General features: G+C 50.2%; 1 protein-coding gene across 1 annotated transcript; it reads right to left on the minus strand.

Moving 5' to 3' along the window:
- Nucleotides 1–1,042: 1,042 nt before the first annotated feature.
- Nucleotides 1,043–5,369, minus strand: LOC311437131 (uncharacterized protein). Its single transcript, XM_084519990.1, has one exon. It carries the CDS (start codon nucleotides 5,072–5,074, stop codon nucleotides 2,720–2,722), a length of 2,355 nt encoding a protein of 784 aa, XP_084376116.1. The 5' UTR covers nucleotides 5,075–5,369; the 3' UTR covers nucleotides 1,043–2,719.
- Nucleotides 5,370–14,554: the final 9,185 nt, after the last annotated feature.

The following is a 14,554-nucleotide window of genomic DNA, read 5'->3' on the forward strand; positions in this document are numbered from 1 at the left end:
AATCTTCTCAAATGAGCCTCAGCAGATGAGGCTTCATGGAAATTTAGATTAGGGTTGGACCTCAACTCAAAATGCCCAGAGGCATTTGGGTCTATCTCAGGCAGACTGTAACATCTTCGAGCCACGGGCTGTGTTTTTAATTCTGTATCAGGGGTGCACTCTGAGCCATGAAAGAGACCACAAGGCAAACTATAAACACTGGTATATTCACTATGTATGTATATTAAAATATTTATATTTAGCACGGAGGTGAGGGTTCCTCTGGCAAAGCTGCAACGAGCTCTCCTCACGTGTGCCAGCGCAACTTCACTTTGAGTTGGTGGCCCAGGGCAAAGCCTCGACAGTGAAAATGAGAAATCAAGGAATGTGAAATCATCTCCTTGTAGAGTGAGGAAAATATTGAATAAAATATGGCAAGAGTGTTCTGGCAATCAGGATTCCTTATCATTGATAGCATGTATTGAAGGGCTTGTTACGAGGTCTACGAAGATGACTTTTGCACCCCAGTTGGAGGACTAACATGGGTCTGGTTTAACGGCAGGCCCTACCCTTGGCATTGGAGGAGGGTCAGGTCACCATTTTTATCCATCAGACTGAATAGTTCTGCTCTCAGCAGAACTGGTCAGAAAATTGTATTATTTTTTCAGCAAATTCTCTGGATGCCAGCCCTGTTGTGGCTTGGTTTTGACTCCCGCAAGGAGATCTCTCAGGGGTGGTGCGGTCCACTTATGCTTCAGCACCCAGGTTCTCATGTGGGGTTTTGGAAGGTTTCCTTTCATTCTCCCTCTTGTCTGCTGTGCTTTTAAGGCCATCAGGAGGATTAGTAAGACAATTGCTTAGTGCCTTCATGGCTGTTGATGCTTAAACTAACAAAACAAGAAAAGAAAGGATAGACCAGAGCCAAGTGCTGGAGAAATCCAAGTGTAGTTGGGAGGGAGCATGGCAAGGCCCCTGAAGTCAGGAGAGCCTGTGACAATTCCTGGAAGACTGAAGCACCTTCTGTTGCGAAGCACGGACGAAAGCACGACAGACACCAGCCGAGTCAGATCATGCTTCCATTTTATTGCCCGTATAGCCCAACTTTTATAGTGAATTTTACAGGGGTGGACAGTGTTTCACACAAGATTATTGGTCAAAAGCACTCAGACAAACCGTTAAGAAAATAACACCACCTGCAAGAAAAGAACCCCCCTTTTGATTAGAAGTTAGGAAAACAACCCCCTTTGTGATTAGCGGTCACGTAGACCTAGTCCTTGAGGCCAGCTGCTGGTAACAATATTTTCTGAGTTCCTTAATTGGGTGATGTGGGAGTCATTGCAGTGGGAGCTTCTCACAGTTACTCTGGCAGCTTGGTTTGCTCAGCTACAGCAGGCCCTGAGATTTCTGAGGCCTACCCCTGGTTGCTTAAAGCAAGCTTAGATCGAACAATTATGCCAATTCCCAACAATTCCCCCGTTTTCTTTTTGTACAAGCAGTACTTGGTTTTACAGCAGATGTCAAATACATAACATAACACAACTATATAACTTAACCCTAATAACACTACAATTACTGTAAGCACTTAATGGTAACACAATCTAATAGTAACACACTTAAACCTAATCACTTGATGGTGATCAAAGGGTGTCACAGCCCACGTCATTGTCAGAATGATTATCAGGAACCTCTTCATGGTCGTCTTCAGCGTGTGCAGATTCTAAAACTGCTTCAGTCCACTTTGCAGTGATCCACTGGGTACCTGTTCCCGGCACCACTTCAAAATCCCTATAACATTTTGCAAGTAACCCTTTAACCACATTTAACATAATACTATGTGTAATGATGATTGACACCACAATGAACAGAATCCTTAATCCCCCTTTGACTAATCCCAGTAACCATCTATGCATTGTTTCAAACAAATCAGTGAACCATTGATTGAAAGGATTGATACCATATTGACTCTTTCTCATGTGCTCTTTCAGGAAAGTAATGAATTTGTGAGTTGAAAAGGTCTAAACAGTACATTCCCTTAAATTTCTCCAAGTGGCTACTTCAAACAATGACTCCGTACTAGTGAAACTTGATTTTGCTCGACCGATCGCAACTCGTTCTGCTAGTTGCTTACAATTGATTCCCCGTTTTTTCTAAAAAGCGCTGTAATAAATCCATTTCTCTATGATTTTTTTTGCCGGCACCAATTTCCTATGCTTTTGGCTTGCACTATGGCAATATCCCAGAATCCTGCACTATGGCAATAATAACCTGTACTATGGCAATATCCCGGAATCCTGCACTATGGCAATGATAACCTGTACTAGGGCCATATTCCGGAATCCTGCACTATGGCAATAACCTGCACTGTGGCAAACCTGCACTAAGGCAATAACCTGCACTGTGGCAAACCTGCACTAAGGCAATAACCTGCACTGTGGCAAACCTGCACTAAGGCAATAACCTGCACTGTGGCAAACCTGCACTAAGGCAATAACCTGCACTGTGGCAAAAGCGCGCTCTCATTCACACAGTACACAGCACAATCACACATACAGAGCACAATCGCACACCCAGAGGCCTCTGGCACATCTCACTCTCAATCATACCACAAGAACATAATTTAGAATGATAAGCAAACAAACAAGTATTGTCTCTCATTGTGTTCCTCGTGAAATGACTTGCAACACTTTGTTTTAAAACCTTACCCTTACACAAATACTTTCAACACAAAATACCTGGACATTTAAGAATAACACATACAATTATTAACACTCCAGTTAGTATCCCTCCAGCAGCTGAAAACATACTGTTTGTCTGCAGTTTCAGGAGATCTTTGCTCCTGTGGTGAGCGGCTGAGAGTGGAGTCCCCTCCGAACAAAACGCTCAGGGTGCACCTAGGGGCGTCCACACCACAGCCGATCCCTGCAGCCGAGCAGTTGTTACGTGCGGCTGCAGATGCCACTCCAGGCACTAAAATTGCCAATGCCGCTCTAGCTGCAACCCCACACAATTCAACATTATCATTGCAATCCGGTGCAAGCAATGCCCATTTATGTCTGGTGATCTCATGCAACTGTAACAAGCTAGGAGCAAATACAATGAGTTTATCTAAGTAACATGGACATCTGATAGCATTTGCAGCAATACCTTGCCAGGCCCTATCACCACAAATCAGAAAAACATCAGGAGGTAAGGCCAAAGCTGTACAATTGTTCCAAACACTGTAGTTGTTACCCCTTGTCTCCATGCTATAAGCCCCTAAACCCTGCTTAGCAGCGTCATTGTAATCACAGGTGTTATTTGTATTTCTATACCTGTATGGCCCTTTCCAGGTTCCTGTAGCAGGATTCATCTGATATCCACGGCTACATTCACATTCGTAGCCACCTTTCAGGTTGATACAGATTTGACTACAGATACCAGGGTTTTGGCGTTCATCAATATCTCCACAGTTTCTCTTGTCTACAAACTCAAACCCAGCTGGAGAGTCACATTCATTTATGATGCATTCCTTCAGGGGCTCATCACCCCAGTCCTTGCAGTCTCTCTGCTGGTTACACACTTTATTGATATCTATGCATTCTCCACTTCTGCACTTGAATTTGCCAGGTCCAGAACACTGAATAACATTGTTACAGTTTGCTTCATCAGTGCCATACAGACAGTCTCTCACACCACTGCACTGCCTACTCCCATGGACACAGTTCCCATCTTCACATCTGAAATGGTCTGGCCTGCAGGTCCGAGAAGGGCAGTTAATTTCATCACTTCCATCCTTGCAATCAGGATCTCCATCACATCGCCACTTCTTGTGGATACATTCACCTGAGCCGCACTGCACCTCACTCGTAGCACACTTCACTGGAGGTGCAGGCTGGCGGCCACACTGCTCCAAAGATTCATCCGAGTGGTTGGAGCAGTCAGCATCATCATCACACACCCAGCTGATAGGGATGCAGGTAGAACTCTTGCACTGAAACTCATGAACACCACAGGTAGGAGGTGCACACTCCAACTCATCGCTACCATCACTGCAGTCATCTTGAACATTGCAGACAAAGCTTTTGGAAATACATTGCCCACTACTGCATGTGAATTCTGCTGCACTACAAGTCACAATGCCACAACTCTCTTCATCTTCTCCACTGTCGCAGTCCTTTTCACCATCACATTTCCAGGACACTGGGATACACTGGGTTGACTGAGGACCACACCTGATTTCATTTACCCGGCATGTTCTCGTATGACACAGCTCAGCACTCTCATCAGACCCATTTTCACAGTCCGGATCCCCATCACACTGCCATCTATTTGGCACACACTGACCACTGTTGCACACAAAGTCAGATTCAGCACACGTCTTCTTCACACAAGCACTCTCATCACTGCCATCTGAGCAGTCTTCACATTTTGCTCTAGCACCGTCGGCAGCAGTGCACAGGCCGGCGAGGGCAAGCAGCAGGCAGAGTGCCCCGCAGCGCGGCAGCGCCCGCCACCGCCCCACACCCGTGTCACTTATACTACTCCTATTACCCGTGCTGTTAGTGTCAGTGGCATCCTCCTGGTACTGTTTCTGTCTTTGTCGCCCCTTACTCTCCCCCTTTTCTTTTTGCCACTGACCATTCACCACAAATGGATGAGACACATGATTACTAGTTAGGAAAGAGAGTGTAACGTCTGCTATACGGCTGCAGGCAGTGCCAGCTGCAACCTTAGAAGCTGTTTGTGAAACAGCCTGCCGGTGGTCATTTGGCAGTGTAATCTGCGTCTCTGCACTCCTGCCCCGCAATAGAGCTAATTCGTCATTAATAGTCTGTAGAATGTGGCAACCCCACGGAATGTTATCCAGAAACATAGTTATAACACCGATCTGGGGACGAATAGTCTTTTTTGCATTGCAAGGTAAACCTCTTAGAAAAGGAATGCTAGAGAGAAGCTGCACAGCCGCTGCTGCCTCCATGGTTACGTCAGACAGGCTGCAGGGTCCTGATGTCCGTCCCTCTGCTCTGTGCCGACTCGCCACACGGTGAGAGTCGACTACCGTTGTCCACTGACGCCTCTGGTCTCCCGTAGCAACTCCATCTCGGATGTCCCGCATCGCACCGCGATTATTTCAATGTCCCGCGTTTTCCGCGGCTCCTTTTCCCGCGTCCCTGCGCGGTTCCGTTTCCCGCGCTTCCCCGCGGATCTTTTCCCACGCTCCCCACGGTTTCCTTTCCCCGTGTCTTACCGTGAGTCCTTTGTACAGTGTTTGCGGCTCGGTGTCTGGTCAGGTGCAGCGCCGGTGCGATGTCCGCTCTGATGTCCAGTCCGATGTCCCGCGCCGCTCCGATGTCTCAGTCTCGGCGCTGTGATGTCGCGGCGCCGCTGGTCCCCGGCGGCACTGGTCCCGGCGCCGCGCCGATGTCCGTGCTCGGCTGCGATATCTGCTCCGGTGCTGCGATGTCCTGCTCCGGTGCGATGTCTGTCCCGCTGCGATGTCCTGTTCAGGCCCTGTTCAGGTCTCCCGCTGCGATGTCCTGTTCAGGTCCAGTTCGGGTCTCAGCCTGTTCGGGCGCCATTTGTTGCGAAGCACGGACGAAAGCACGACAGACACCAGCCGAGTCAGATCATGCTTCCATTTTATTGCCCGTATAGCCCAACTTTTATAGTGAATTTTACAGGGGTGGACAGTGTTTCACACAAGATTATTGGTCAAAAGCACTCAGACAAACCGTTAAGAAAATAACACCACCTGCAAGAAAAGAACCCCCCTTTTGATTAGAAGTTAGGAAAACAACCCCCTTTGTGATTAGCGGTCACGTAGACCTAGTCCTTGAGGCCAGCTGCTGGTAACAATATTTTCTGAGTTCCTTAATTGGGTGATGTGGGAGTCATTGCAGTGGGAGCTTCTCACAGTTACTCTGGCAGCTTGGTTTGCTCAGCTACAGCAGGCCCTGAGATTTCTGAGGCCTACCCCTGGTTGCTTAAAGCAAGCTTAGATCGAACAATTATGCCAATTCCCAACAACCTTCACCATGGTTTTAATGGCCTGGAGTAAAACTAGCAGCAAAATTATATTAACAGCATGAGCGTGAGGTTTTGCAAGGGATGTTCTGCAAAACAGACAAATCAGCGTTGATAGGCACAGCAAAAAGGAATCCATCCCCAGTGAAGGGCATGGCATGGGAGCCAGATACAGAGGGGAGAAGAGACCCTTCTAAGATTATCTGGAAACCCAAAAGCATTCTTTCTTCCCCGGGAGGCTGAACGCTGACTGGCCACCTGCTTTACCTCTTGGTAAGGAGGAGCTGGGAGATCTTGCTATTTGGGACCTGAACCCTGGCCAGAAGGGAGGCCAACCAATGTCTCCAAGAAACTGCAGAGATGGGAGTGTCCCACTTGGCAACCAGAGGGGACATTCTTTAGTTCATCTGCAGGGATTAGCACCAGGGGCATTCATACAGCACTGAGGGGAGAGACTGCAGGATGAGGCAACTTCTACACCTCGCTTCAGTCCCTCTGCACCCTCCAAACAGCCCCAGCTTGCCTCTTGTCCCAAGCTGTCACCACCAGGCGCAGGCAGGGAGCGGCCTGCTCCTGTCCTGCTCTGCTGGCCCTCCCTGAGCGACTGAGGGGAGGGAACTGAAAGGGAAAAAAGTGGCTTGAGAAACTCTACTCTCACCCTCTGTTACTGGGAGACCACCCCTGGAGGTCTGTCAGCAGCTGACGTATTTAGGATAATCTTTACACTTCTGCAGTCTGGTCCAGGGCCGAGAAGCAAAACACAGAAAGTGTCACCAGCTGCCGGCCGGAGCCTCACCTTCTTCGCTGGGGACGATGGCAGGGATGCGGGGATCCTGGCTCTCATTCATGGGATGGAGAAGCCAGTCGCTTTGCAGAAAACAACAGAGTTTCTGGGTGTCTTATGTATTCACGGCACTAGGCAAGAGGCAGTGAATCTCATTTATCTTCCAAAAATCTCAGAAAGCCTGGCAACTGCCCCAACACCATCTTGCTCCAGCTGAGAACTGAGGAATTTTGCCGCAAGACCCATCAGAAACCCGCTTGAGCTTTCCAAGCCCGCTGCTCCCTTGGGGCAGAGGAGGCAGGGAGAGAGAGGCTTGTGTTGATTAATATTAGAAGAAACTCCCCTGAAAGAATGATAGATCATGGCTTGGTGACTCCAGAATCTTTTCTTGTTTCTGTCTTTGATGGGAGGAGGGGGAACTGGAAACAAAAGGCCGAGGAAGGGGGGAACGGAGGGAGGGGTGTGTTTTGAAATCTGCTTCCTTTTGGCCACGCTTGAACTTCCAAGAGCCTGGCTTTGACTGACATCCCTAGGAAATGGGAGAGAATACTCCATGCTGAGCCGGATCTCTGCCCGGCGGAGGAAGGAGGAGGCATCTGGCTCCAAGGAGCTGAAATGCATGCCTTTAATGTGTCTGTCATTCAGCATCGCAAAGGTGCACTTGGGTTTTCAGCTGGAGGGCTCTGCTCCTCCGGGCTTTGAGGGGCTCCTCACCCCCTCCTGGCTCAGGGTGCCTGGGCACTGCATCCACGCTCTGCCTGCACAGCTCCAGCACGGACACGCTGGGTGTGTTGGCGGCTAGCGAGAAGGGAAAGGAGCAGCCCCTGAAAAATCTGGCTTTGCCTTTCCCTATGGTCATGCCAGCCAGCGCAGGAGAAGCCACAGAGAGCCCCTCTGACCCCCGAGCATTTTGGAGACATCCAGTTTCGTGGCCCGGGGAGGAGGTGTGTTAATATGGGTTAATAATGGCATCCATGCCATGCAGCCGCCCCCCTGCCTGCAGCCCCAGGAGCCCCAGGAGCTGAGTTCTGTGGACATGTGTGGGGCATATGCCAGAACAGAGCATCACAGGCAAAAATTGGGAAAACAGCCCTGAGAAGGGAGATCTGCTGCTTGTGTTGCACGGAGATGGGATGGGGAGGTGGGAAGGGAGTCAGGGAGAAATTAGGGGAGGTGGTTAAGCTTCAGCATTATCTGGAGCTTGCAAACTGCCAGTGACGCTACGGAGGCATTTGCTGGGCAGTTCTGCAGGGGTGGATGCTCAGAACAATGTCTGGGAACGCTGCAGTTCTGCCTGTCTCCAGAGAAGCTGGGGTGATGCCTCCTGGGTGGGTACCCACAGAAAACCCACATGATATTTGCAAATGGGTCTGCAGCTTTAAAAATAACTTCTTATCTTCTAATGCCCATCACATCCACCATCCAGGACTTCCTCATCATCACTGACAAATCAATCTTTTACTGATGTTCTCTGTTGTGTTAGACCTCCTGTGTTTGATCCAGGCTAAAGTCATGAGCTCTCTCCCAATACCTAGCAGTTTCTGAAGGGTTCTTGCCTCTGGTCTCCAGATTTCCATGTCTTAGCACGGGAATTGCTCAGTAGAGGTCTCTTGAGGTTCCTCCCAGCTGAGCCGAAAGCCTTTTAGTGCATGTTGAAAGGTTTGCTTGTTTGCATTGGCTTGTGCTAACTAGCTGGTGTTTCCAAGAGGAGGAAGAGAAGGGTTTCATTTACCTGAGTTCTCATTCCATTATTTTATACTTATCAATAGGATATGTGAGATCAGGAACTTGTTCTACCTATCCACAAGTCTGATGACGTGACCATTTCTACCAGTATCTCTTTTCCCGATGCTCACACACATCAGTATGCCCTGGGAAGCCATTAGCATGGACACAGACAAAGCCTACTTAGACAAAGGTCTCTGCTGTAGATCAGTGTTGCAGGCAGTGGACTGGCATTTCTGCAGCTGTTTGGGCTGATGTTGGTGTCCCTGAACTCACAATTTCTCTGCAGGCTCCTGTTTTCAGAAGAACTAGATGGACACATGAACATCCCCTGACATTCACCCTAATTGTCAGTGTCCTCTGTCCTCTGTCCCGGCGCTGCCAAGGCCGGGGAGCTCCCGTGAGGGAGATTTCTCCTCACTGAGGAGATCGGAGGTGCATGAGCCCAGCCAGCCCTGCTGCATCTCCCCTCGGAGCCAGCCCTTCCAGCACTGCATCCCACAACCCATCTCCAGTCTCACACACTGCCGGTGATGGATGGCCGGCCTGGGGAAGCCCACGAGGCTTTGGCTCGCCGTGCTTCAGCTCTCCCGGCACGCTGAAACCCTGCCCTCACTGTTGAGAGACGGTGAGCTCGCGCACGTCCGGACGAGGACTCTACAATGATAGATAATGCCAATAAGCCCCGGAGCTGCTGCGGGGAGGGGAGGGTGATTTATCCTCGGCCGGACGGCGGGGCTGAGCGGAAATCCTACGGGAGCTGCGGGGCACACATCAAAACCGCGTGTCACAGCGCCCGCCACACCCGGGGCGCCAGTTCAAAGCCGTCACGTGCTGCGGCTGGAGACTGAAGGTGATGCCAAGCTAATGAGCAAACGAAGCCATAAATAACCCGCGCGGTCATTACGCACTCCCCCTCCTCGGCACAGGCCTGCTCCGGCCCTAGTGAGCAAGCGCTTCTCGCACCCAATTACTCATGCCGAGCCCCTCGGACGGAGCCCGGAGCAGGCTCAGCAAACCATTCATCTTGGCCGAGCGCAGCCCTTTCAAGTTCCCCCGCGGCAGCCGCTCTGTTTATTGTTAAGATGAGCACACAGTTTACACGGACTGTTCTTATTTATCTTTGACTTTTACCTTTTAGGTCATTTCTTTGCACGTCCGGCACTTTCCAATGCTGTCTCGGCCAAATTTGTATTTATGTCCTGGGCTTTGCTGTCTGAAGCTGCGGGGCTGCCGGTGATGGAAAGGTGAGGTGAGCTCCTGACAGAGGCCTTTTCTACAGCAGAGCTGGTGTCCCTGAGGCAAATTACTCCTCGGGATGGATATTTAGGAAGCTGCTGAAGCGGGTGGGGTGTTTGAGAAGGGGGTGAAGGGGTAGGTCACTAGGTAGGACTTTGGGTTGAGGCTGGACGTGCAGGGTGTCCAAAGAAAGGCTGGATGGGGACGTGGCTGAGGCACATGTAGGCTGTGGTGCTTGCTTTGTGGGGTGATGAGGGGTCTGAGCGGAGAACAGGCCCAGATGTGGCCTTTTATAATGTCATTGCTTATGGTCAAGAGAAAAAGCTAAGGGGGAAGCATGGAGAGAGGACAACCTCTCCAGCTCAGTAGCCACTCGGCAGGACAGGGCAGGGTGAGAATTGGCTTGCAGTTATCTCACTGGGGGCTGGTCCCGTTTGTTGTTTACTCTGGCCTGGCCAGGAAAACACCTCAGTAAGTTCACTGCTTCTTCCTACTTCCTTCTTCGTCACCCATGTTTGCCCGTGGCTCGTTTTACGTCGGCTCTTTGACCCGTGAAATAGTTGGAGAACCTCTGCATCTCGTGTGTCAAAAGTCCCCATGCCAGCAGAGCACTGCGAGCGCTCCCCGTGGTGGGCACCAAAGCGATGTGATGTCCTCAAAGCATCAAGAGCATTTTCTCACCCGCAGGGTCAGCCTGCAGGTGCTTCAGTTCACAGCCAGCCCATGCAAGGCTACTCAGAAATAGGCAGGGCCAAACTCTGCTCTGAATTACAGCCACGCGGCTTGGGCAACCCTCTGGAGCCACGCGGGTACTTCATCAGGTAGGTGGAGAAGAATCCCCGTGACCGCAGTCTGGTGGTGGAGGAGCAGCCTCCCAAGCTTCATGGTTGCAGTGAGCCCTTGAAGGAAGGGGCGGCAGCAGCAGGAGAGGCTGTACCTTCAGGGTTTGCCATGCTGCAGAGTTATCAGACATAACTGGGTTGTGGCTGTGTCTTTCTGCCTTTTCCCTGGGGACCAGAAAGGGTTAAAAAGCACTGTGATATAGTTCTGAGCTCACACTGACTCTACACCCATCATATATATATATATATATATCGGGTTTTCAGGGGGGGTTACACATGTCACTGGCCATAACTCAGACTTTTATTATAATCGTGACCATATGGTTAATGGGACTTAATAAACCACTGTTGACCTGGACTCTGAGCGCACAAATCTCTTGCTCTCTTTCTTGTTTAACTCGCTTGTCTGGACACACTATGCCAAGCAGCTGCAATTTAGTGACTGGAAAACACCGTGCAGTGGCCAGGAGCTAGTTAATTTGGAAAGAACAAAACCCCAGGAAAGTCACATTGCACCACGGCCCACGGGGGACAGGAGCTGACCTTCCCAGAGCGAGGGGCAGCTGCTTTGTGCATCCCATGGACACGAGACCCCGAGAGCCTGAGCAGGGGCCAGGGAGGGGATGTCGGGCAGGACCCTGCCCCAGCACCAAAGGCCCTGGGTGAGCACCAGTGATAGCCAGGGAATTAAATCCATGCTTCTCGCGGTGCAAGTGAGGGGAGAGTTTAACCAAGCATTTCAAAAAACCCTTGCCTTCTGGTTTTGGCAGGCACGAAGCCTTTGATTTAGTGGAAATTAGAATTGGGGAGAAAGCTATTAAATCCTATCTCAAGCATTCCCCCTGGGGACTTTATGCAGGATTGATCCAGGCCATGTCTTCTTCAACTCCTTATCTAATCTAGACTTCAAATGACCTAAACATTGGCATATTACCGCAGCCTAGGAAGGACTTCTATTTTTGGCCAGTCCTGTGCTACTGCCTCTCCTGTTTTTAATAACGCTGCATTGTCACCTGGCCCTGGCCCTGGCCAGCCTGCACAGCCACCTCTGTCCCCACAGAGGTAAGGGAAACCCTCAGAGGGCATGGCTGGATGTCTGCTCACCCGTATTCATTACCTGAGCTTGGGCTGCTGCCTACGGCACTTTACAAGATCTCCCCATCCTGAATTTTCCCTTAGCTCGGTTTCACAGCCTTACTCCCAGGAATGCTGCTGCCGGCTGATTTCACAGGTGAGGGCCCAGGAAGAGAAGCTCCTCAGCTTTCTCAGCAACCTGAACACATGTGCCTCGGAGGAATGAGTGATCTCGAAGCCGAAGGTATTGAGGCATGTGGCTGACACGTCGGGCTGAGCCAGGGGAGAGGTTTTGGTTCGCTCCTTTGATCTTGAGCTGAAACTTAATGTTTTTATTATTTGATTGGTGTTTTTGTGATTACATGCACCTGCCAATAATGATATCCAGGCACACGTGTAGGTGGGGTGCTGTTGAAATTAAACTCTCTTCCTTCCCTAAAATGACTGTGTAAACACCAATTCCATCTCCTCGTGTCATGTTTAGAAATGAGGGCTCCTGGTAGTGTATTACCCTTCCTGAGCTGTGCTTAACAGGCGCGGGGGAAGCCTGCTCTGCTCTCTACTCCTCTGATTTTTTTTCTCTTCCTTTTCTTTTTTTCTTTTTTAAAATAAAAATCAGTTTTCCCGCTGTTTGGGAAACATCACATCTTTGCCACATCGCGCACTCAGGGCTGTGTTTCTTCTGTCCGCAGATAGTTCACATGGCTTCATTTAGGACGTGATCCAAGGGCTGGTGGTCACAGCTGGAGACTTTATGCTGTCTTTGATGGATTTTGGATCAGCCTGCGTGGATTTTGGTACATCTTCAATCATGTTGGTAGGTATCGACTCTTCCCAGAGCTCTCTCTATCCTGAAATTGGAGGTCTTTTTCCTAACCAGTGGCAGTCTTGGTGCTTGGATATCCATGGGAAGCATCAGAGAGAGATGGACAGACAGACTGCAGAGCAAATGTAAATGGATATGTTTAAAACATAAAAGCCAGAGATCTATGTAAAGGTTTGGCCTTCAACAGAAGAGTTATGAGAGGTGAAACCTCCTATGTCGTGAAGAACCTGACATCTGAGATTGAGCCAGCCTCAGAGCGTCTTGCTTTCAGCTCCATCCTGCATTTTACTCAAGACACCCTTCTGATGTGTCCCCTAGGAGCCACATCCCATGGCAGGGCCCATCCCCTGGCAATAGGCACCAGTGCAGGCTGCCTGGTGACCGTCACTCAGGGGCTGGCTGCCAGAGGCAGCAGCTCTGAGCGTGCAGCGCCAGGCTGCAGCCCTTCCTTCCCATCTCTGCCTGTGTTGGATGTCCCTTTCTGTCTATTTTTCAGCACGAGGGCTGCTCCTTCAGCAGGACAGGCAAGGACCAAATGCCTGAGCATCTTCAGGCAGTGGAGGGGCAGCGCTGAGGACCAGGGATGGCATGGGCACCTTCAGTACCATGTGCTACCTACTGGTGGGAAGCACCCATCTCCTGGTGTATCCATCCAGCACCTCTCTCTTGCCTGAAAATCTGTCTGAGCAGAGCAGAGAGAGGAGCAGCATGCACAGGATGAGTGCAGGATCCCAGCAGCTGCCAGGCACACAGGACACAGCCTTTTGGGGTGATGCAGAGCGTGCTCCAGGTCTCTGCCCCATGGGAGGGGAGCAGGATGGCTCCGCACGCCCCGCGGAAGGAGCGTGCCCGGAGGAGCGGGAGGCATGTGTTCCTCGCTCCAAAAACGCTGGCAGTGTTTACAAAGTCAGACACGTCAGCGCAGTTACAGTCAGCGAAGTGAGTGTAAAACTGGCCTTGTTACTTCCCAGATCTGAGGGATACGAGTCAAATGTGCACAGATGGTCGGCCACTTTCCATAATGAAACACGTCTTTATTGTCCCGAGGAAGCTGCATTTCACAACCTAAGCATTGGGGCTTGCTTCTTTTTTTATATATTTTATTTTCTCTGCAAACTGTGGGCAGTTTTGCCCCTTTCCTTAAATCAAAAATTGTGGACGATAAAGACGTGTTTCATTACTGAGAGCTGGCCAAGCATCTGTATGCAATGGACTTCATTTTCTTCTCTAGGTTGCTGGCACAAACATTCCCAGCCCAAGCCAGAGAGGAAACTGAAGCAAATGCAGGGATCTGAGCACTCCCAAACTTGGGGAGCATTCAGGCTCTGTGGTTGCTTCTTTCTGGTGCATGCCCAGCTGCCACATCCCAAACTTGAAATGATGTGGGGAAGTGTAGGCATGGACTGGTTTTGCCAGGCATGAAATATTTGGGTGCTTGTGCTATCACAGTTCCCAGAAGCAGCACAACCTCACAGAAAGTAGATGCTGTCCTCCGAGGGGTGACTAAATCTGTGCGAGGCTGCCTTGAATGACCCACCTAGAAAATACATTATAGTAGTGATTCCTGGGCCTTTGTTCATTTCTGCCTTCACCGGTGGGATTGCAGCCCCTACTGCTGTTTGCGTGCCTGGATTCATGGCCTTGATGGGGTTCCTGAGTGCTGCTTTGGGAACATCTCCCCAGGAACCAGCCCTGAGCTCCTCCTCACCGCCGAGGATGTGGTGTGAGGTTTGGTCCCCGTGACTGCTGCTCGTGCGGCTCCAGGATCCTACTCGGATCCTGCCTGTCCAGTAGAAATGACGCTGTGCCATTCTGATTTATGCTCCTGACAGAATAGTTAACAAATACACTACTTTAAAGCATTACCGTATTCACCTTGGGACGAATCCATTCAGAGACACAGTACAAAGCATATGGTTGCGATGACAGCTCTGGGACCAGGATGTATTTGTCCCCAGTGCAATGGGGTTATGCCTGCAAACATATTTTGTGAAAAGTAGTTGGCTTTAATGATGCTTAAACGGCCAGTCCTCTTTTTCAGGAGAGACAGAAAGACTAAGAAATCGAAACAGAGGAAGGAGG

This window comes from Aythya ferina, assembly GCF_964211825.1.
Source record: "Aythya ferina genome assembly, chromosome: 5".
Lineage (NCBI taxonomy): Eukaryota > Metazoa > Chordata > Aves > Anseriformes > Anatidae > Aythya > Aythya ferina.

Coding starts and splice junctions, on each gene's coding strand:
- LOC311437131 (XM_084519990.1), bottom strand. CDS start 5,074: ATGCGGGACATCCGAGATGGAGTTGCTACGGGAGACCAGAGGCGTCAG.